Source organism: Chiloscyllium plagiosum, unplaced genomic scaffold, assembly GCF_037043375.1.
Source record: "Chiloscyllium plagiosum isolate Xiang-an unplaced genomic scaffold, Cpla_swu_hap1 HiC_scaffold_15, whole genome shotgun sequence".
Taxonomy (NCBI): Eukaryota; Metazoa; Chordata; class Chondrichthyes; order Orectolobiformes; family Hemiscylliidae; genus Chiloscyllium; species Chiloscyllium plagiosum.
In genome coordinates, this window is record NW_028270153.1 from 35,557,144 (window position 1) to 35,581,838 (window position 24,695).

Below are 24,695 nucleotides of genomic sequence, written 5' to 3' on the forward strand. Positions count from 1 at the left end.
CCAATGTTATTTTATCTTTCCAACTTACCTTAGTACATGTTGCTAGATGCGCTTTTAATCCAGAAAAACTTGAGTAGATTGCTTCACAACGCTGTAAGACAAAATATACAAGTGAAAGACGTTTACTCACAACAAACACAGCAAGTAGAGGCAAAACGCAGGATAGCAGAGTGAAGCAGTAAGTAGGTGAGGCAGTAGGCATAAGGACTGATTAGGGATAGTCAACATGGCTTTGTGCGTGGGAAATCATGTCTCACAAACTTGACTGAGTTTTTTGAAGAAATAACAAAGAGGATTGATGAGGACAGAGCAGTAGTCATGATCTATATGGACTTCAATAAGGCATTTGACAAAGTTCCTCATGGGAGACTGGTTGGCAAGGTTAGATCTCACGGTATACAGGGAGAATTAATTGGATTTGGATGCAGAACCGTCTCAAAGATAGAAGACAGAGGGTGCTTTTCAGACTGGAGGGCTGGGACCAGTGTTGTGTGGCAAGGATTGGTGCTGGATCCACTAATTTTCATCATTTATATAAATGATTTGGATGTGAGCATAAGAGGTATAGTGAATAAGTTTGCAGATGACACCAAAATAGTGGACAGCAAAGGAGGTTACCTCAGAGTACAACGGGATCTTGATCACATAAGCCAATGGGCTGAGACGTGGCAGATGGAGTTTAATTTAGATAAATGTGAAGTGCTGCGTTTTGGGAAAGCTAATCTTAGCAGGACTTATACACTTCATGGTAAGGTCCTAGGGAGTGTTGCTGAACAAAGGGACCTTGAATTGCAGGTTCATAGCTCCTTGAAAGTGGAATTGCAGGTAGATAGGATAGTAAAGTTGCATTTAGCATACTTTCCTTTATTGGTCAGGACATTGGTTCAGCTACTTTTGGAATATTGCATGCAGTTCTGGTCTCTTTCCTATCGGAAGGACGTTGTGAAACTTTTAAGGGTTCAGAAAATATTTACAATGATGTTGCTTAGGATGGAGGGTTTGAGCTATAAGAGAGGCTGAATAGGCTGGGGCTGTTTTCCCTGGAGCATTGCAGGCTGAGGGTTGACATTATAGAAGTTTAGAAAATCATGAGCAGCATGGATAGGTTGAATAGCCATGGTTATTTCCCCAAGGTAGGGGATTCCAAAACTAAAGAGCATAGGTTTAAGGTGAAAGGGGAAAGATTTAAAAGGGATCTAAGGGGCAACTTTTTCAGAGGGTGGAGCGTGTATGGGGTGAGTTGCCAGAAGAAATGGTGAAGGCTGGTACAATTACAGGCATCTGTTTGGGTTTATGAATAGGAAAGGTTTAGAGAGATATGGGCCAAGGAATGGTAAATGGTACTAGATTAGATTAGGATATCTGGTCAGCATGAACAAGTTGGACCGAAGGGTCTGCTTATGTGCTGTATATCTCTATGACTCTCTGACTGCAAAATCATTTCTAATAGTGAAGGAGAAAATGTTTTTTCCTATCTGTCAGTACAATATCCCTCATAATTTTGTACACCTCAATCAGGTGCCCCCTCAGCCATCTTTGCTCTAAGGGGAAAAAAACACAGTCTATTTACCTTCTCTTCATTGCTGATTCACACCAGCTCAGGCAACATCCTAATGAATCTCCTTTGTCTCTAGTACAAACCCATCCTTTAGTGATCAGAACTGCACGTAGTACTTCAGCTGTATTCTAACTAATGTGATGTACAGCTGCATCATAAACTCTCTACTCTCATATTCAATTCCTTTACAACTAAAGGCAAGTATCCTAAACACTTTCTTAACCTCCTTATCCGCCTGTCCTGTTGCTTTCAAGGATCTGTGAATTTGCATACCAATGTCCCTCTGATCCTCCATACTTCCTAAGGTCCACCTTTCATTATGTACTCATTCACCTTGTTAGTCCCTCAAAATGTATCACCTCACAATTTACAAGATTCCATTCCATGAAATTCCTTAGCTCTGCCCACAACTACACTTGGAACCCTGCCAGCCAGACCTTTGATCAGCCCTGATTTATGCTGCCTGTTACCCCCCAACCTGACTGCCAGAAATAATTCGCCCCTCACAACCCCAGCTGCCATCTGACTGCTCCCAAGCACAATACCCCTCAGAAGCCAGCCTGACAGGTGTTTGTCTGTGTGTGTGTGTGTGTGTGTGTATGTGTCTGTGTGTGTTGTGGGAGGGGGGTAAGGAAAAGCAGGATGATCATGTTAGTGGTACTGGAATGAGTAATGGGTCATTATTATTGGGGGCATGGGGATGTGTGAGGGTTATGACATTTATGTGGTGGTGAGATGGCTATTCATATTGAACAAAAAAATGCCAGCAATGGGATAATGAATAATCATAGAATATGGAACAAAGGTGTGGTTTGATTCCCCTGATTATCCTGTCCATGAGGGAACCAATGGATCTCAGGTGGGCGCTGTATTTGGGAATCGATTGTGATTGAACCAGCGGTTGAGATATATGGAGCTCAATCCTCACATAAAAAAACAGGGAGGAACTAAGAGTCAACTTGACAATGACAGTCTGACAGTGATTGCCACTCCTCAAACTAACATTTTCATAATTATGAAAGATCTTTGGAGACTAAGGCAGTGAAAGATTGTTTGTATTGGTTAGCAAATCATTAAGAATATGGAGCTCAAGATCATTAAGAGAAAAATTAAAGTTAAAGAGTCGTTAGAAAATAACACGATTTAATGTGATGTGTGGCATGCACCTTTTAAGAAGCACATCTCAAACTTCTGTTAATCATTACAACCCACCGACACCACAATTATGTCATGACTTGCTGTCAGTCTATGAACAGCTGGACTTGGAGTAAGATGGGCATGTTTGTTCTGATATAATGCGATAATTGCACTCCTGTGCAATCCCGTGTTATAAGAAAATTGCGTAATAGAAGCACCATTTAAACCAATGGGACCAGAATCACGTTAAAGCCAATACAGATAAGAAAGTTTGCATTCTAGAAACAATGATCTAAATTCTTGATTTGTGTTATAGCCAATTCATATTGAAGAAACACACGTTAAAGCAGAACTGACTGTAATAGTCTCCTGGTGAATAATGTACTTACGTTCTATACTTAATATATTGTTTCACTAATTCTTGCATATGATTGGTGTGTTTATGTTGAATGAAGAAGAACATAGCACAAGTGACTAATGAGATAGCAGCTATTGGAGAATTTTAATCTTCCAAGTGAATGTGAATGGTACAGGCAGGGAGTTCCAATTTCAGTTGAGGGGTTTGCACCAAATTGTCAAAATATTCAAATGCACAGCCATTTTAACTAGTTTAAAATCAGCCATGGCAAGTCCAAATAACAAAGAGAAATAGGAGCTTAATTTAAATGGCAAAATCTTGTCCCCGCTCTGTACTGAAGTCAAACCTGTCATTTTGACTCTGGCTAATTAAAAGTTGTCCAGTCTCAGACATGGAAAAGAGAGGGTGTTGAATCTTACCAGAAATCAGCCAAGTGTAATTTTTGGTAAGTTTCGTGGAGGCTTTCTTTCTTGCTGTGGTTCTGTTTGCCGAGCTGGGAATTTGTGTTGCAGACGTTTCACCCCTGTCTAGGTGACATCCTCAGTACTTGGGAGCCTCCTGTGAAGCTCTTCTGTGATGTTTCCTCCGGCATTTATAGTGATTTGTATCTGCCGCTTCCGGTTGTCAGTTCCAGCTGTCCGCTGCAGTGGCCGGTATATTGGGACCAGGTTGATGTGCTTGTTGATTGAATCAGTGGATGAGTGCCACGCCTCTAGGAATTCCCTGGCTGTTCTCTGTTTGGCTTGTCCTATAATAGTAGTGTTGTCCCAGTCGAACTCATGTTGCTTGTCATCTGCATGTGTGGCTACTAAGGATAGCTGGTCATGTCATTTCGTGGCTAGTTGGTGTTCATGGATACGGATCATTAGCTGTATTCCTGTTTGTCCTATCTGCAACACAAATTCCCAGCTCGGCGAACAGAACCACAACAACGAGCACCCGAGCTACAAATCTTCTCCCAAATTTTGGGCTTTCTTTCTGTGAGCTCTGATAGGGTTTCTCATGCTAACTTTACAAACTCGACTCATTTCCTACACACACAATCATGTGTGGCCCACTCGTCACATTTTCCCATTCACCATAGGAAAAAATATTGGCCACTGTTGGGATCTCCCAGTTGTCTGGGTGCAGGTACCAATCTTTAAGGCTCAATCATGCATGTGGTCAAACACTGGCAGTATACTGTTCATTTTATTTGCCCAAAAATGTCAGACAGAGAGCAATTGGCACTTGCTTTATGCTGGAGACCTGGATGCCCTCTTGGACAGAGTTGTATACAGTCACTACCCACAGAGTCGAGAATATAGTGCTGGGAAAGCACAGCAGGTCAGGCAGCATCTGAGGCGCAGGAGAATTGACGTTTCAGGCATAAGCTCTTCATCAGGATGCTCAAAATGTCGATTCTCCTGCTCCTCGGATGCTGCCTGACCTGCTGTGCTTTTTCAGCACCACACTCTCAACTCTGATCTCCAGCATCTGCAGTCCTCACTTTTTGCCCACAGAGTGTATGCTGCTGAGATGTTGGTGACTGACGGAGATCCAAAGAGGCAAGCTGGAGTTGCCAGTTTACTATTCTGACTTCCATGTTGGGAATGTTACTGTCAAGTATCTATCCAATATGGGGGACAGTGGGAAACTGCACATAAATGAGGTGAGATGATATAATATATGAAGATGTTAAGACGTGCTAATACATGCAAATAGACTATTCGCCATTCACAAGTGAGAATCTCATCTTCCAGTTAAACACCTGTTGTAAAATGAAACATTTTGCTCTCGACAATGGCAAGATCTTCAGTGCTGATCTCAAGTAATCTTCCCAACTTTTTTCACCAATGCTCATATTATTGAGTGCTTGGGAAAACTGAGTGCCTGGAGTCAGCAGTTTAGCTCAGGATTGAGTACAATGTATATGCTGAACATAGGTTGTTGAAGCCTCAGAAAGTGTTCATGGAAGAAGCTGAAGATTGTGATAATGACACAGAGTTTCCAGCACTATTGAGCTACAGGAAATTGATGATTATCCAAGACTGGATATCAGAGAAGCTGTCTAAAAGAACAAATCAGTGGAGGAGTCAAGGGAGGTGATGGAGTGATATAGCTGATGTCACTAGTATTCATGACATGATTTGAACAACTTGCTCATACAGAGGGTATATGTGACATGGATAATTTGAGCCAAGGTTCCATGCTGTAACTTCAACATATTTCAATGTATTGTTGGGGGACACTGATCCTATGCTCACTAATGATTCAACTAAGTGCCAACAGTTTTGGAAGGCAGAGCCATGGAAGACTATTGAGGTGATTATCGTGAAGTGGAGGGATGCTGTGGTTAGTAATAGTCAAATAAGATTGTAACAAAGTGAAGGCAATCTCAGCAAGAAAATAATATAGTTACATGCTGCTTGATAAAGGTTGATGAGGCGGGATAATAGAGTCATAGAAACGTACAGCATGGAAACAGACCCTTCGGTCCAACCCATCCATGCCGACCAGATATCCCAACCCAATCTAGTCCCACCTGCCAGCACCCGGCCCATATCCCTCCAAACCCTTCCTATTCATATACCCATCCAAATGCCTCTTAAATGATGCAATTGTACCAGCCTCCACCACATCCTCTGGCAGCTTATTCCATACACGCACCACCCTCTGCATGAAAAAGTTGCCCCTTAGGTCTCTTTTATATCTTTCCCCTCTTGCCCTAAACCTATGCCCTCTAGTTCTGGACTCCCCAATCCCAGGGAAAAGACTTTGTCTATTTATCCTATCCATACCCCTTATAGTTTTGTAAACCTCTATAAGGTCACCCATCAGTGATTTTGGTTAGGATCATTTTACAAATTCAGAAAGTATAGGAAGTCAAAGAAAGATTTGTACTGGCAGGTTCAAGAGAACTGGACAAGGATCTGGGAAGTGACAGTGCATTCAAGTACTTAGGACAGGAAAGGAGATTTGGTAGTTTTTTACATGTATGGAGTGAGGGTCAGGGTGTGTGTTTTGAGCAGTAGGTTCACATGAACAGTATTGAAAGGAAGGAGATGAGTGCCTGGGAAAAGAAAACTATTCACATTGTCAACCAGCATGCAAGTCAGGGTTGGGTGGTCAGAAGTTTAACAAAAAGGAATCAATGCAGAAGGACATGGACCCTTGTTAGAAGTCAAGCTTGGAAACAGCATGAGTTTGGACAGGAATTTAATCTTTCACAATGCTACATAAAATAAGTACTTTGGTGAAGATCTAAAACAAAGTTCACAGCTGTGTTAACTTACATTGTTAGGACAGCAAATCTGACCATTTTCTTTGACTTCATTTTTCCAGCTTTCAAGCTGTTTAGGGTTGAATGATGGTAGCCCAGGACGAGTGTATTTAAGCTACAAGAGAGAGACCTAGTAAGAGTCAGCTTCATAATTGGGTTCTCAAACAAACAATGTCTTGCCTATTTACTATACACATAAATTGTGATACTGTGATTAGGATTGCACCAATTCTTAGCTGTTATCCTCTTGGATACCTTGCCAATGATTCTTTTTGTTCAATATTCTGATGTCACTTTTATTTGAAATGGGGAAATCAAAACGCACAAAGCAGAGCTGTGTCTGTGAATTAAAACATTTTGTACAAAGGACAGTTTAAACTGTGTATAATCAGATAGCCCTCTATGTAAGAACTATTTCTTTAAATATTTTCATTGCATGATAACTTTCATACAAGGTTAAAGACTTCTGCAGGAGTTACTGTATAATTACTGAGAAATCCTGCCCTCCAGATCATATTATAAAATGACAAAAACAAATGTCAACACAATTTCAGCAAAATATCTTCAATTTTCTTCAAGTCACTTACATCGAAATAAATATTCCCTCACCCTCTTAATATCAGGGACTAAATCATCTTTATTTCTTCTTCTGGTCCAAAGTTTTGAAAGCTCATCCTCTGCAATTTCCTGGAGATGGAAAACTGCTACTTGTGCAGATCTTCGACGGATGCGGCCACTTGGAGTTTTCTCAAACAAATTCTCAAAGTCTTCTTCAGGTGATTTCTGATCAGAATCTTCAGTTGCCTAAACAATATTTTGTTGGAATTGTTATTATCAAAATGATGGTTAAAATATGTAAATTGTCCTTTTTTCCTTTCTGACAACACATGAATTGGTGCATTACAACAAATGTTAATGAGTTCAATGTAATATTTAGAAACATGATCATTCCTTTGAATCAGGCAGTTGGGAATGAAGAAAAATGATGCAAATAATATCTTCAGAAAACTTTCTGTTCTTTATAACATGTAGTTACGTGTGTCATCAGGGACTGAAGTGAGAAATAATTTATAAATGAAAGAAGTGGAATGAAAACTGTGTTACCATACAAATAGTACATTTTCAATTGATTTTGTTGATTTTACTAATCTGCATATGTAGCTTGTTATAAGTTAAAGGGCTCCTCCTCTTGCTTGCTTAGATTTTGGAGAAGAGACTTAAATGATAGAACTATTTATAGATAGTCAGGTTATTAAAATAAAACTTCACAATAATTTATGACTGAAATATTTTGTCAAGTTAGATGTTCAAATTCACTCTTGCAGCCAAAGCTAGAATGTTAACATAAATGATATAATCGTATCCTGAGGTAGGGTTTGAGCCAATATATTCCTGATTCAAAAACAAGTGTACTACTAATTCAGTTAAGATGTAATAAACATGCATTGATGATTCTGACATAAGAACAAGACTTTAACAATGTAAATTTAATACTGCCGACTTGATTGAGATTTTTGAAGAAATGACGCAGAAGATTAATCAAAGCAGAGCGGTGGACGTTCTCTATATGGACTTTAGTAAGGCATTTGACAAGGTTCCGCATGATGGACTGGTTATACCATATGGAATACAGGGAGAGCTAGCCACTTGGATACAAAATTTGCTTGAAGGTGGGGGATGGCGGTGAAGGGTTGCTCTTTGGACTGGAAGCCTGTGACCAGTGGTGTGCCACAAGGGTAAGTGCTGGGTCCCCTGGTTTTAATAATTTATATAAATGATTTGGATGGGAATATAGGAAGTATTGTTAGTAAGTTTGTAGTTGACACCAAAATTGATAGCGAAGAAGGTTACCTCAGAATAAAAAGGCACCTTGATCAGATGGGCAAATCGGCTGAGTAGTAGCAGATGGAGTTTAATTTAGATACATTTGAGGTGCTGCATTTTGATAGGACAGGTCCTCGAGAGTGTTGCCAAGTGTTGGGGTGCAGGTTTATAGTTCCTTGAAAATGGAGTTGCAGGTAAACAGGGTGGTGAAGAAGGTGTTTAGTATGCTTGCCTTTATTGGTCAGTGCATTGAGTGTGGGATTTGGGAGGTCATGCTGTGGCCATACACAACAATTGTTAGGCCGCTTTTGGAATATTGCATTCAATTCTGGTCAATTCTGGTCTCACTGCTATAGGAAAGATGTTGTGAAACTTGTAAGGGTTCAGAAAACATTTACAATGATGTTGCTTAGCTTGGAGGGTTTGAGCTATAGGGAGAGGCTGAATAGGCTGGGCTGTTTTCCCTGGAGCATCGGAGGCTGAGGATTGACCTTATAGAAGCTTAGAAAATCATGAGCAGCATGGATAAGATGAAAAGCTATGGTTGTTTTCCCCAAGGTAGGGGATTCCAAAACTAGAGGGCATAGGTTGAAGGTGAAAGAGGATAGATTTAAAAGGGACCTAAAGGGCAATGTTTTCATGCCGAGAGTGATGTGTGTATGAAATGAGCTGCCAGAGGAAGTGGTGGAGACTGGTACAATTACAACATTTAAAAGGCATCTGGATGTGTATATGAATAGAAGGGGTTTAGAGGGATATGGGCCAAGTGCTGACAAATGGAACTAGATTAATTTAGATTATCTGGTCAGCACGGATCAGTTGGACAGAAGGGTCTGTTTCTGTGCTGTACATCTCTATGATTCTATGATAAATATAAAAGCTCCTTCATATTCTCGACATTGTTAGCTATAGTTGTGATAGTGTCCTACTCCCTGAATGAAAAGATGGCATGTTCAAGCCCCTCTTAAGCACATCTAAACCTGCCTAATTTCAGCTTACACTCCACTGTAGCACTGAAGGAGTGCCATATTATTGAGAATGCCACCTTTTAGATACATTTTTAAGTTTTGCAATATTCAAAAAAGAGCAGGCAAGTTGACCAGCATTTACTACTTAACTAAATCAATAAAACAGATTATTCAGTTATTTATTTTATTCCTGTTTGTAATACCATACTGTGAGTAAATTGGGTAATGTAATTCCTGACAATACTTACAGCATATATAATTGACTGTGATCCACTTGAGCATATCTTAAATATTACATAAATGCAAATCTTTATTCCTGTGATGAAGTAGCCTTAATCATCATCACGTTATTCACAAGAAACAGCTCATAAACACTTTGGTATACTAAGAATACATTTAAAGAAATGTTTGCACACTTCCCATAAAACAACAAGACAGAAATTAAATGTTTTAAAATTACACTTGAAAATCAAGAAATCTTACCACTGAGTGTTCAGATTTTACATGATAGTCATGACCAGCCTTTGATTTATACTCCTTTTCACAATGCTCACAAATGAAAACAGCTTTTTCAATATCTGCAGGCTCTTTCCCACATCTTTTTAAATGATATTGGTAGCCCATTAGACTAGCAAATGTAGCTGTGCAGCCCTAGGAAAATAATAATTACAGATGTAATGCACCAAATCAAGCAATAGGGAGAATTCCAGTTTTGAAAATCACTCTGACATACAGCTACACCATATATTTCCATAGCCATCTAATTGGGAGCTACCAAATGCTGAAAGACTCCACAACTCTATCTGGTAAAAATTATCCATATAGATTCTTAGCACAGACTGCAAGCACTTTGAGAAATCATGCATGAATTTCATAATTTTCTGTTATATATTTCCATAAGCAAAACACTGTTCCAGGAATGCATAGTTGTAAAACTGATCCTAATAACTTTAAAAACAATTAAGTAAAATTCAGCTTTAACCTTCTGATATTAATATTTAGAATGTATTTAACCTCATTGGGACACTTCAATTTTCCCATTTGTTTAAGGACTCTTCGCAGTCTTTCACGCTCCTGCTGTTCATCCAGCAGCTTCTCTGCATTTATCAAAGGCTGTAAGATACGAGGCAAGAAAATACTGTTACTTAAGAAGGTCAGAAACATAATGAGATAACTTATATGTATGCATAACAACTGGCCTTGTCTACTAGAAGCTCATGTTTGGAAAATTCCACACAGTTTTAATTTCCTAATATGCATTCCCAGCAAGTAATATTTCTCATTAGATGCCAACATTTATGAAATTAAATCTCAGCTGTCAAACTGGGTGGACTGTTTAATTAGTGTAATCAAAAGTTGAGGTTATTCACTAACCTTATTATTGTGCTCTGCCATAGTGTGATACTTTAGGCCAGCTTTAGATTTAAACTGCTTAGCACAATGTTGACACTTCAAAGCATTCTGCAGCTGTAAGTATTAGAGAGGAGTAAATCTTTCTGGATGGATAACACAGCCTTTTGCCACATAATCTTAGCAAGTCATCTCAAAGGTTTAAATTTTATGTAAATAAAGTTTTGGAGAAAAAACAATGCTTTAAAATAACAAACAACTGACGTATCAAGTTATTTTTAAAAACATTTTGTTCTTATATATTGAGAAAAGATTAGTGAAATTCTTATGTAAAAAATAATGCAGAAATCCCTGATGGCTCAGTAGCATTATACCATTGAATAGCTGAACCATGATTAATTATTTTGATATTATCCTCCTCAGTTTGCACAGAGGAAATAGATTTTTAGATCATAAAATCACAGAAGATGGATGCATTCAGTTATTGATTGCTTTCTGTGGTGAGTAAAATAGTAAAAGGACAACACAAATTGACGATAATCTCAAAAAGGAGATCTTGAGAAAAAGTGTATTCATGCAGTTGGCTTTTCAGAACCAGATACTTAAAAACAAAAATATTCAAGGATACGGTAGCAAAGAGGACATAAGGATTGGATAAAGAAATGTATGTAGAGAAAACACCTGAACAGACCTAATAAATCCAAGACCTCTACTGGTGTAAAACTTATACTGTGCTCATAAGCTTGCAAGAGTGGACATCAGCTGAGGGGAACAGTGAGAACAGCTGAAATAATTTATTAGATAAACACAAACCTAAGTGCCCCTGACTGGCACAAGAGAACTGGCATTTCAGTGAAGTAAAGAAATTCTCTGGTGTTGAACTGAAGGCATTGTCAAAGCTTACAAAAGCAATTGAATATGGGACCAGAGGAACAGGGGATGACAAAAACCTCTGGTATCCCATCTCAATGAGGGATGAAAACTCTCAGGGAAGGAGAAGGTGGGAATATGTGTCAAATAATAAGTGTCAAATATATAATGTTGAAAACTTGAAGAAACATTTTCAAAAGTGGCTGAGATAACTGGAATCTTTTTTGAGTACATCATCTAGCTTTGTAAATTGTGGCAGCTTAAGTCACCATAAATAATCTTAGTGTTGCAGCACTATGAAAGGTTTAAAAATGGTACAAATAGGCACTGGGATGAAGATATTGGTAGAAAGAATCATTTATCATAACTATGTAAAAGCAAAATAAAGTCACTTTGTGATTTGATGTCCAGTGACCAAGATATGCTTATTCCTTGTTCCTTGTTTTTACGCTTTGAGGATGTTTGCAATGAGACAAATAACATATGCCTTTTACTCAAAATAACATATGCCTCCTTAAGAAGATTACTTAAAGGGAGCTGCATGATATACATACTGTTAAAAACTCCTTTTCTTTTATAATAAAGAAAACAGAAATTGTTGGAGAAACTCAACAGGTCTGATAGCATCTGTGTAGACAGAAATGAGTGTGAATGTTTCAAGTCTAATAATTCTTTTTCGGAAGCATCTTTTGCCTTTAGTTAACTCTGTTCTCTTACAGCGTTATCCACTTTTCCTCTGATTTCTTCCTTCTCTTGTCCTGCGTACATGAATATCCATAATGGACTCCATGAAAAGGACTTCATAACAGAGGAATGAAAGTAAAAGATTTCCCTGTTGAAACTACAGCAATATACCTTGCAAGTTCACTTCTTAGTTTGCCAGCTGAGAAAAAAAAGTTTTGCAATCACTTGAGTGAAAGTTGAATGTTTCAAAGTTTATCAACAGTGAGCTCGACCACTTTCTGCTTTGACAAAACAAGTGGGTAACTTTATCCCTCATCTACATATTTAATTCAAATCAGGTGTAATTCTTGTGTCAATTTCTGAGCTTGGAAATTTTACCTTCATTATTATATCATTTACAGACATGCACCATGTGGAAAGGTATGTTTTGTCTGACATTGAATTCAACTGGAAAGTGATATCCCTCTTGGAACTGGTGTAAATGGTGTAAAAGACCTGTACTAGAAGTGACAGAACAATTAGCTTTCTGCATTCTTCTCCTACCATTACCATTAAAATTACTGAATTTCAAGTTCCATGTATTTTTTAATATTAGCAGAATTTAATCTTACATACCTCTTTGCAGATTTCTAGGTGTTTCTTCAAGCCTGCTATAGTCTTCCGGTGTACAGTCATACAGTTTGGACAGACAACTTCTCCTCTATCTGAAATCTCCTGCTGCCACTTTTCTTCTTGGCTTCCTGTTGTCAATGGTATATAAGTATAACATTAAAAGCAACAGTTTGTGATCTATTTCCACAATATTAATTGTTTAACACATACTTAATGTCATACTATTTATACAATGCAACATTGTTTGGTAATTCACATGATGGGGGGTGGGGGGGTGGGGGGGTGTTGGGAGGCGGGGGGGGCTCTACTCTAGTGCATTACTATTTTTGCCACAAACACTCTTTATTGTCTCTGTTGCAACTGTTTAAAGCTGTTTATTTCTCTGGCCTTTGGCAAATCAGTCTGTAAATTGCCAATAAAAAAAACAGTTCTTCTCAGCAGCCAGACTTAGAAAGGTTGTAATGTCGCTGCTGTTGATTGAGTTCAGAGTATTAGGGAGCAGTGACATTAAGCCCTGTGCAAAAGCATTATTACATAGTGAAAATACAAGCTATATCCAGATTTATAAGTCCAATAAATGACAGCATCCCTTTTGTAATATCTAGTAGCATACCTAATTTTGGAAGGATGACTTTAACCTGATCTGCTCAGTAGAATCCAGGAATGTAGTTAAAATAGGTGAATCATATTGGTTGCAAATTTAATCTATATTTTTGGCCAACCAAATGATAGGTGACTCAGCAATGGGGAATCGATTCCTTCTTTAAACACAGGAATAATTTTTCATTGGGATCATCAAGGCTTGGCAGCAATTCTGATGCCACTGTAAGGTAGTCATTGTGGCCTCAGAGCCAGATAGATCTGGTGGCAAGCAGCTCTGGGGCTTGAAGAGTCCCAGAAAGGCAAATTATTTCAACTTTTTGTTTCCTGCCACATTGTGTCATAGAGTCATGCAGTACGGAAATAGACCCTTCAGTCCAACATGTCTGAACCAACGAAATTTCCCAAGCTCAACTAGTCCTACTTGCCTGCGGTTGGTCCATATCCCTCTAAACCTTTCCTATTCATTTACCTATCCAAGTGTCTTTTAAATGTTGTATGTTTACTTGCATTAACCACTTCCTCTGGCAGTTCATTCCACATATGAATCACCCTCTGTGTGAAAACGTTGCACCTCAGATTCCTTTTAATCTTACTCCTCTCACCTTAAAAACATGCACCCTAGTTTTGAACTCATCCACCTAGGGAAAAGATCTTTGCTATTCACCTTATCTAGGGCCATTGTGATTTTGTAAACTTCTATAAGGTCACCCCTCAACCTATGCTCCACATCTGTTTTCCCGAATCTTTACAGCAGGATCTCCAGAGAGAACCTGGAGCTTTGCCTTTCACTCAGGCTGATTTCTTGCTCCAACACTCCAACAGTGAAAATTTACAGAAGTAAATACATTCTTGCTTCAAATAGACCTCTGCTTGAGCCACTTGAAAATACACTCCAAAAATAAAATATACTCTGGGTGTTTTGGGCTACAGTCCTAAATTTAACTCTTGTCTGTAGTTTTACGACTGCTGATTAATGTTTTGGTTTTCAAGCTGAAAAGTTATAAAGCAACCCAGCTATTTTTCTCTTGTCCTCCCTACAGATGAAGGCACAATATTGACATTGCATAGCATCAGCAAATAATGATTAACACAGACTAATTCTACTGTAATGAGCTGTGGATTTTCACTGGTCTCTAATGAAGTTGCTGGAACTTTGGGCTGGATTTTATTAGTAGCTAAGAAGTCACGTTGTTAGGACTGAAAGCAGAATTTGACCTTACAATATAATGAGTTAAATTTAGTTGTGCCATACACTAATGAAACAGCTGACATCATCACAGGAAGTGATGCAATATCATACTATCTTGCCATCCCTCACAGCCTTGGGGCAAGATTAAGCCACATGTTTCTGAATAAAGTTAATGATTTCCTTTTTAAAGCAGACTCCTTGAATATTCTCTATTAGCACAATGAGATTCCACTCCAGGAGGCAGCAGAATCTGAGGATGGCATTTTGACAGCAGTTGAATGACCAATTCTCCAAGGCTTTCTCCAAGAGCTGCCAACTAAATTAATTAACCAGAATGCCCACCTAAAGCTTCATTTGTGGGATGGCCATCCACAAACTTCCCTGCCTGGAACTTAATTGGTCAAAGCCAGGAAGGTGTAATGGTGTCTACCCAGCATCATCCTGCCTGATTAAATGCCTTCTTGCCTCTAAATTTGTAATGGGGAAAGCATTAAGTTCCACACACAGTTGTTTACTGCAAAACCAAAGAATTTTAATAATTAAGTTTCACAATGTGACTCACAATTTTTGAAGTGGATTATAGATTAAACTTTGAAATGTTTTCTTACCTGGTAAATATGTGACTGCTTCTTTTTTAATATGAACTCCCAAAGGTTTCCTTTGCAATTCTTCATTGTATGTGCTGTTATTTTTCTTCTTGCCTTTACCCCTTCCTTTATCATCTGGTTTTGACAGGCCTTTAATTAATCATCACAATAATAATGAATTAGTCCTTTTACTATTTTAAAAGGTATTTTATTCTTTTCTACAACCAATTTTAACTTTGCCACAGACATATTTTGTTACTTTTTTCACAATGAATCTTGCAGAGTTATTTGATAATGTAACATTTAATTTCACAGCACATTACTGACACATTTCAACTCAAGGTTGATTGCCTAACCACTAACAAGTGGAGAGGAAAGAAACCACTGGACTAAACTCTCCTTGCTTTAAGTCAATGCATCTAAAATATCCCACAACAGGACAGAAATCAAGGAGGCAAGAAGTAATTCTAACTTGATGGTGAAAGTGTCAAGAAAAACTTCCACTTGTTAAAAATAATGAAGAAAGATATTTTTTTCATACGGCTTCTTCAATGTAAGGTTAAGTTATCTGAACTGTATTTTAATTACCTGATTGTTGTGTTGGTTTACCTTTTAATCCAAAGGTTCCTGATATAGATGGCTGCTCCCCTGTAAATTTTTTAGGCGTCTTCTGTTTCCTTCCTGGCTCAAACAAAATATTGCATAATATCAGTCTGAATAACTTAATTTTTAGACATAATCTGCATTTGCCCTCATAAGCATGGAAGTGTGATTTGTGAATTAATCATCAAAATACTTTAAAAATTAGAGCTTGTCAGCAATATATTCTATGTGTTAAGTTATTGAAAATAAGTTACATTAAAATACCAGACAAGGGAAAGTCAAATGAATGCCTTGAGTATTTACTTTCTAATATCACCAATTTTCACTGTAGTATTTTATCTTTGGAATTGGTTTTGCAGAATAGTAATTCTTACATACACTCATTTTGCCAGCATGGGTCCTGTTGATTCAAAAACAACAAGACATAATTTCCTGGCATTCTCAACTGGAGAAATTGTGGTCAACTTAATTAGTAGCAGGATTTGTGGGAGAAGAAACTAGGTTAACTTGCTGGCTTTCTGTCAATGTGGAGAATGAAAGGGCAAGGACAAATATGGTCAAAGGTATTTGTGTAAGACTCAATAGGACCATAGAAACAATGAACAGATTATTAGTTCAAACAAAGATTGAACCAAAACAATGGACCAGAAAAAAGATATTGAATGTATTTGTAGGAACCTATTATTTTATTTCTTACATGGAATCCTACTAGATTAAATCAAAATACAGTGGGGTTTACTGTAAATTAAAATCATAAGAAATAAGAGTGGAAGCAAGGCCATTCGGCCCATTGAGTCCACTCCACCATTCAATCATGGCTGATGGGCATTTCAACGCCACTTACCTGCACTCTCCCCATATCCCTTAATTCCTTGCAAGATTAAGAATTTATCAATCTCTGCCTTGAAGACATTTAATGTCCTGGTCTCCACTGAACTCCGTGACAATGAATTCCACAGGCTCACCACTCTCTGGCTGAAAAAATGTCTCCTCATTTCCATTCTAAATTGACCCCCTCTAATTCTAAGGCTGTGCCCACAGGTCCTAGTATCCCCGCCTGACAGAAACAATTTCTCAGCATTCACCCTTTCTAAGCCATGAATTATCTTGTAAGTTTCTATTAGATCTCCCCTCAATCTTCTAAACTCTAATGGATACAATCCCAAGATCCTCAGCCGTTCATCGTATGTTAGGCCTATCATTCCAGGGATCACCCAAGTGAATCTCCACTGGACATGCTCCAGTGCCAGTATGCCCTTCCTGAGGTATGGGGCCCAAAATTGGACATAGTATTCTAAATGGGACCTAACCAGAGCTTTATAAAGTCTCACTAGCGCATCAATGCTTTTACATTCCAACCCTCTTGAGATAACTGACATTACATTTGCTTTCTTAATCACTGACTCAACCTGCAAGTCAACCTTTAGAGAATCCTGTACTAGCACTCTGAGATCCCTTTATACATTGGCTTTATGAATTTTCTCACCATTTAAAAAATAGTCCATGCCTGTATTCTTGCAGGCAAATTGTACTTTGCTTGTTCACTTATCATTTGTAAAATAAACATATTATTGGTTTACACTGAGCTACATTTTTCTGCAATGTTAATCACTTCATTATTTGGGAGACTGGAAATACACTTGTGTGATTACCGAGGTTGGTTTGTATCACAAGATGCTTTAATTGTTATTGAGCTGAAAATGTGTTGCTGGAAAAGCGCAGCAGGTCAGGCAGCATCCAGGGAACAGGAGAATCAACGTTTCAGGCATAAGCCCTTCTTCAGGAAATTGTTTTAATTGTTATTGACCCAAGACATGGTCTCTCACAACTATCAGGCAGCAAGGGTAAAGTCAAGATAATCAAGAACATAAGTTCTGCTTACAAGGAACACAACTTAAATCGAGGGATTATTTTTAACTATATTTTGTAAAGCAAATGTACAGTGTTGTAACAATAATTACATTTCTAAAGAAAATAGAACACATAAGAGCTGAAATATTAATTTTGGTTTGAAAGTACATGTCCTCAAAAATGCCATGCTTAAGCTGTACACGAAACACTATAAATGTTGTCATTATCTGTATTTTAGTATAGTGTTTATTACATGCATAATATTCTAAAAATGCCTTTGACATAAAACATACAGGGACTTATTTTTCTGTGGCTTGTACCTCAGGAATACTTATGTTCCCGATATAAAGCATTGTTAATAGCAGGAAAGCCTATTATACCAGGACTTTGCCTCCTTGATACTGAACTAAGACTTTCCTCAAATAAAAGGTGGAGAGCATATTCAGGCACTGGGTAAAGCTGGCCTTTAAATAACCTGGGAGAAACTTTCTTTGCCTTTTTTGACCCCATTTTTGTCAAAGCCTTCCAAGAACATTGTTTAAGCTCCCATTGAGAATATAGTGCTGGAAAAGCACAGCAGGTCAGGCATTCCTAATGAAGGGCGAATGCCCAAATCGTCGATTCTCCTGCTCTTCTGATGCTGCCTGACCTGCTGTGCTTTTCCAGCACTAGACTCTTGACTCTGAGCTCCAGCATCTGCAGTCCTCATTTTCTCCCCCTTTAAGCTCCTATGGAATGCTTCAGAATATTTTACTTCAATTAAGGTGCTAATTAAATAATAAATTGTTGTTGTTGCAGTAAAGCAGCATGCAGTCCATTCCAATGGAGTAAACCATGCTTGCCATCGTGGAAGCACTATGATTGAGTTGACAGAGCTGAAGCTGTCAAACTGCGGACATCCTCATACCTAATTCTCCTTCTCATATCTAACTTCCTTCTCATTCCAAAATCATTTCTAATTTACAAACTGCAGACACTCTAAGTATGTACCTCTAGCATTCTCCCCCTCCCTCACACAGCTCTACTTTGTGCTTTGCTCCTTTCAGGTGCCCGAAGTGGTAACTTTGCAATGGCAGAGGAATGTGAAATGCAAGAAGAAAAGACTGATGGTCATGAAAACACACCGTCACTTGTTCTCACAATCGTAGCTATTAATTCAGACAGTGATGCCGCAGAAAATTTAGAGATTGGTCCAGAGGCAAGATTGTATCTGGTGAGTCATTAGGCACAACTAGAATGCAGTCAGGCCAGAGGGAAGAGGTAGCATTGTTGCCAGGACACTGGTGAGTTCGTAAACAAGTTCTGCTGCACAGGACTTGGATAAAGACTTTGATGGGGCCTTAATTGAAGGCTATGCACAATAACATTGATTGGCAAGCAAAGCAGAGAGACTGTCAATATCAAAGAGCATGTTAAATCTAGCACCAACCTTGTACACAGCTTCACGCAGAACATGAGAGGTCTTGTCAGGATGGAAGTGATGGCCAATTCCACTAGTACACTTTCAGAAATAACAATGATGCAGAGTCAGGTGGTTTTTGCATCAGAAAGTTGCAAGAATGGCATGGCCATCACTTTGAACATGAAACAGTATCCTTAATGCTGAAAATATGGGCTATCTGAATTCTGTGGCTCCATTTTCTGGAATACCTGAAAACCTTTCTTGTGTAACAGAACAACCAAGTGTATTAAGTTTAATGAAAAGTCTATCCACCTCTGGGACAACAGGAAACCTTTTCGCCTTTCAAGTTGTTACAGTAGAAGAATAGGGACAACATAACTCATATAAATCAATAATTGTTGTAAATTGGTCTATTGGTGCCATGTGAACAAATAAAGGTAAGCTGTAAAATTGCCATAGTACTATTGGATCACTTATTACAGAGAAATCAATGATTGAGGTTTTATATAAGGGTCACCACACCTCAGCCAAGGGGAAATGTTGAAGAAGAGAGTCCTTTGTGGTATCCTCAGCCAGTGTAGGAATTGAACCCACACTGTTAGCGTTACTCTGCAGCTAACTAAGGTAACCAAACCCCTGACAACAAGCATGCATATGTTGGCAAATTCCTTGCTGAAAATAAAGTAAGGAGCTAATTTATGTTTTGGAACATAGACTCCTAAGGAAACGTTGCAATATTTGAAAAGAATTTTAGCTAGCCTATTTATCATAATAAAGTCTTAATAGTGATACTCGGCGGCACGGTGGCAGTGGTTAGCACTGCTGCTTCACATTCAATCCCCGCCTCAGGCGACTGACTGTGTGGAGTTTGCACATTCTCCCCGTGTCTGCGCGAGTTTCCTCCGGGTGCTCTGGTTTCCTCGCACAGTCCAAAAAAAAGAACATGCAGGTTAGGTGAATTGGCCATGCTAAATTGCCCGTAGTGTTAGGTGTAAGGGAATGGGTCTGGGTGAGATGCACATCGGCGGGACAGTGTGGACTTGTTGGGCCGAAGGGCCTGTTTCCACACTGTAAGTAATCTAATCTAAATCAGAGAACATACTCCTAAAGTCAGGAGTAGCATAGATACCAATAACCTTGATAAGAATTTAATAATCACTGAGGTAAATATGATGTCATCTTTAATCCACAAAACAAAATATTTAGTATCAAAGATTTTAAGTCAACACTTCATTAATCTTCACGATAATGAATAGATTCAAAACTGCACACAAGTATTTGTGGTTAAAACAGGACCAATGAAAATTTCAAATTCACGTCAATACTATCAAATCTGAGGGTATCAATCCTACCAGAGGTACACACACACAAATTATTGTATAAAATCTGCTTGATAAACAGATTAACATTCTTTTTCACTTACTAGGTTAATTTCAGATCATATTAATTCTTTAAAAATATGTATTTTAAATATTTCAGCAAGGACCCTGGAAAATGTCTAAAAAAATCAAATAAAGGAGATTTCACCAGACATGTAATAGCCATTTATATTCTGATTGTCTTTACATGGTTGTCCTAAATGGTAAATTTGGATTACATAAAATTGCTTCAAACAGGAGCAATATTTTTGCACTTTTATACTGATGGCTGCTTAGATTTGACGCTCTTATTCTAGCAACAAAATTACTGTTAGTACATGTTTTTATAATACAAGTTAACGAGCTTGAAAAACATACAGCATAAATAATTAATTGATGTTTTGGTCATCATGAGGTAAAGTCACAAGAATGAAGGCTTAATAAGAAAAGTTGGGTGAAGGCCAATGAGGATTGCAAATCATGGAAGTGTTGTGGGTCAGGTAATGGTTTTTAATATAGGAAGCAAATATAATTGTTGAGGTACCACAGCATACTTTGTTTTAAACACCACCTTACAAACCGGCATTCCTGATAAGCCGGCAAATATTAGACTACTGAAGTACCAGAAGTTTACAATGTTATTGTGATGTCCAAGTAGTCAGTTGAGGATGGGAATGAGAAGGCTCGCTGCCACTAATCTTTATTTAAGGCAAAGATGCATTATTATTTTAATTGATTTATGCTGTAAATAAAGTATAACAGTGATGCACATACGCCTGCATTACATTTCTAGTGTGTGCTTTTACATTGATTGTGTGGAACTCAATCAACTGGAATATTTGATCAATCAATACACTCCTGATCCCATAGGTACCCGTTAATGAACAGTTCGATTTATCTTCAAAGCTAGAACTATACAATTAATCAAAACATTCAGAATGGGCAAAGACAAAGAAGCTATACCTGAGACCTAAAACAGGTAACCTTAACTGTTTAATAAACTAGCATATTTACTTGGTAAAAACCTAACATATTTACTTCTCTATTTCTGTTACATAGTGAAATATTTAATTATTGTATAATTAAAACATAAACTTTTTCACATTTAACTGCAGTGTAACTAAATATAAGTCTATCATTTTGAACTGCGGCAAGCTTACTGTGTTTTGTTCGCTCGGGGTCTTCCTCAGGGAATGATATCTGTTTCTTGCCTTTGCTGAATTCATTAGATGTTGGAGACGCTTGAGCTTCTGGAGTGTTAGTTAATTTGTTTTCTCTGTTCTGTGTTGCACATTCCCCATTCTCAGAATGTCTACTTAATTCTCTCTTTTGTTGCTTAGACGTTTTAGGTGAAGTTTCTGCATTTTCAGCAGCCCTGAAACAGAAGTAAAAATTGCAGCTATTGGTCACAGTATGCTCATAACAGAGAGCTCAATAACAATTCTCCATCCCAAGACATAATATGTTTTATAAAAAACTGAATCTTTTGTACTACTGCATAAAAGCATCATGACTCAGAAAATTATTCAGGCATGACTCAGAAAAGTATTCAGTTAGAGGGTGGAGGAAATTTTAACCTAGACAAGGGAAAACGAGTAGGTAGATAGGAGAAAAAGAGGATGTCAAATGAGATGAGTGGTAAGAAGAGGGTGAAAGGACAATATTGGGCAGTTGCTGGAGAATCATCATCTACGTCTGTCCAAAACTTGCTAGTTTACTAGTGCAAAGAGCTATCAACAACTAAATGTTGTAGAGTGCCACATCGCAAGGTCCAGGACAATGTGATGAGGAATTGATCACAGCTTGGAGCAGCCTGTATGAGACTAAATACCACAAGTCCACTGTCTAAGGTTCTTCTGCTATTGTATTCTGAGGAATAGGACAAAAGCTATCCCCTTGAGCTGTATGCATCATGAAATATTTGACATGAAATATCATTGTACAGACAGTCCCCAGGATGCAAATGGGTTCCACTCTTGAATTCATTTGCAAGATCATTTGTTCACAAGTCAGAACACAATTTAAGATAACATAAAATAGCAAGTTGTAAGAAAGGAAACGTTTGTATGTCGGATCTTTAAAATTACACCTTTGTACTTTGGTGAGCATTGTGAAGTTCCTTATGCACTATACTGAAACAAACAAACTTATTTTCCATGTGACATTATATAATACACTGCTACAATTTATATGATTGAAGCATATTTTGACAGGGCCTGAGAGACAGTGGAAAACACAACGTGGAACAAGAGAAGAGGGAGGAATGGGGAGAGGAAAGGGAGACAGTGATGGAACTGAAAAGGGTGAGTCCTCAGGTGAAGGGGATAAGGAGTAGCAAGAGCAAGATGGGAGAAATGGACATGGAGAAGGAGGTAGCAGGAAGGAGTGGAGGAAGGAAAAACAGGTGCTGCAACTAAACTATTTCCCACTGGACAGGAGTGGGTGCAATAAGGTCCAAAATGGTTGTCAGTGAAGGCAGTTTTAAGAAATGTGAGGCCAATCAATATGGAAGTGAGTAAAGACAGGTGCTGTAGAGTAGTAGATGGACTGAAATACTCCCCCAGTGCTGGATCACCAAGGCAAGAGCATAGACCTAATTACTAATTTATGGTACCTGGTTAAGAGTTTTGATGATAACTTATTTCTTAGTAATGGTGGAATATCTGTTGTGTTAGATATGGCCGGAGTTGGGTTGGGTTTGGGTGTGTGTGCATTGGATGAATTGACTGATAATCTGCAGTGTGGATGGTGTCAGGTCTCAAAACGTTGATTGGTCGGAGAGGCTAGTGACTAGATCTTAGCACCAGTAGCCAACAGAACCTATAAGTGTCTGAAAGACAACCGTGAAGGTTAAAATATATACATGCAGCAGCTGACTGGGTTAGGGTGGAGAGAGAATTGCATGAAGTCAAATCATAAAATGAGCTAATGAGCTTCTAATAGGCAATTAGCTGTTGTGGCTGGCTTTGGCAACTGTCGTTTTAAAAAATTATTGAGCCAAAGCAAAGGTAGGCATCTTTTATTACCTTTATCAAGATGGTTGCTGTTTCAGATATCCAGGGCTCAAACAGTTAAAAATACTCTATTTGACACTTGATGGTCAGAAGCACCAGTCATGTGCAGATTCGACTTTATTGGTCTTAGCTCTCAACACATTATGTAGGTACTCTGGGGTAACTTTAAATTTAGGTTAAGGTATAAAACTGGAAATATCAACCAACCCACTTATCATATACCCAATGCAATGTTACTTTGACTTCAAGAGAAGTTGATCTGTATCTCCTGTTTTACACAGTCCCATTGTTTTAGCTGGTGACATAATGCAACATTTAGCACTGAACAGTTCCATAACAAGTATTTCAATTAACTGCTTAGTTTTATTCTAAGTTTTGCACTGTGAGATTTTTAATGATATATTGAAATGGAATGTGGTACCCCAGTTAGTTTAACATAATGTACGTCACAATATCACAATACTAAGTCAAAAATATTTTTGTGAAATACATGAAATAGAAATAATGCTATTTCAGGTGGTACAATAGTTCTGGGGTTAGCACTGCTGCCTCATAGCGTCAGGGATCTAGATTTGATTCCAGCCTTGGGTAACTGGCTGTGAGGAGTTTGAACATTCTCTGTGTGTGTGCGTGAGTTTCCACTGGGTGCTCCAGTTACTTTCCACGGTCCAAAGATGTGCAGGTTAGGTGAATGGCCATGGTAAAAAGCAGTTACTATGTTAGGGTAGCAGACAGTGCCTTGGCAGTATGCTCTTCACAGGTCAGTGCAGGCTAGATGGATTGAATGGCCTCTTCTCAAACTGGAGGGATCCAATGATTCTACTTAAATATACACTTAAATATGTAAATAGAGGTTCAAGATAAAAATTGTAATTCAGATCATATATTATTAATCACTTTAACCATTAAATGTTTTTCACAATATGTACTGCCCCTTAAATTTAAAGTAAGCCTAATGGGTCATTAGGATACAATTACATTATGCATGATAATCTTAAAGCAAGATAAATATTAAACAAAAAATTTAATTTCTAAACTACTGAAACACCATGGAAGGCAATGAGTATATTACTCTATTTTCACCAAAACGAACATACCTTTTTCTCCCTCTACCTCGACCAATTGCTTTTGTAACTTTTTCATCCACCTCTGTTGTTTGTGTTCTTTTTTCTTCATGTTTCCATTGCTTATGCTTTTCCAATTGGGACTTAGATGCAAAAGAAGCTTCACATAGAAGACACTGATGATTATACTTCTTCGAATCAATGCCCTACAGTAAAACAATCTTGTTATAAATTCTGTGGGTATTATAAATCCTTATCAAACAGGCCACTACCAACGGGAATATTCCTAAAATAGAGCAGTTACATTATTATAAATGCAAATTATACTGAACAAGAACATAAAATACTGAGTAGTTGTGCAGATATGTATGTCTATATGTTAACATTAAATTCTCCCAACC

At 38.1% G+C, this 24,695-nt stretch overlaps 1 protein-coding gene and 1 long non-coding RNA gene across 6 annotated transcripts in view; one reads left to right on the top strand and one right to left on the bottom strand.

Annotated features, from left to right (window-relative positions):
• The window catches only part of LOC122560128 (zinc finger protein 512B), a 106,753-nt gene that overhangs the window by 14,511 nt on the left and 67,547 nt on the right, over nucleotides 1-24,695 (bottom strand). For 2 of the 4 annotated variants that reach the window (XM_043710402.2, XM_043710406.2), the window contains exons 5-15: nucleotides 24,328-24,500; nucleotides 21,377-21,591; nucleotides 15,591-15,683; nucleotides 15,024-15,152; nucleotides 12,627-12,751; nucleotides 10,482-10,574; nucleotides 10,122-10,220; nucleotides 9,591-9,758; nucleotides 6,925-7,119; nucleotides 6,329-6,430; nucleotides 29-91 (exon numbers count right to left, since the gene is read on the bottom strand). In XM_043710402.2, the coding sequence (XP_043566337.1) occupies nucleotides 29-91; nucleotides 6,329-6,430; nucleotides 6,925-7,119; nucleotides 9,591-9,758; nucleotides 10,122-10,220; nucleotides 10,482-10,574; nucleotides 12,627-12,751; nucleotides 15,024-15,152; nucleotides 15,591-15,683; nucleotides 21,377-21,591; nucleotides 24,328-24,500 (1,455 nt within the window). The remainder of the gene's footprint in view (nucleotides 1-28; nucleotides 92-6,328; nucleotides 6,431-6,924; nucleotides 7,120-9,590; nucleotides 9,759-10,121; nucleotides 10,221-10,481; nucleotides 10,575-12,626; nucleotides 12,752-15,023; nucleotides 15,153-15,590; nucleotides 15,684-21,376; nucleotides 21,592-24,327; nucleotides 24,501-24,695) is intronic. The other 2 variants (XM_043710403.2, XM_087994883.1) reach the window with 2 other exon arrangements.
• LOC122560130 (uncharacterized) overlaps nucleotides 18,240-24,695 on the top strand; it is a 42,694-nt gene continuing 36,238 nt past the window's right edge. For both annotated transcript variants that reach the window (XR_015759575.1, XR_015759576.1), the window contains exons 1-2: nucleotides 18,240-18,669; nucleotides 21,087-21,195. This is a non-coding gene — a long non-coding RNA (uncharacterized LOC122560130). The remainder of the gene's footprint in view (nucleotides 18,670-21,086; nucleotides 21,196-24,695) is intronic.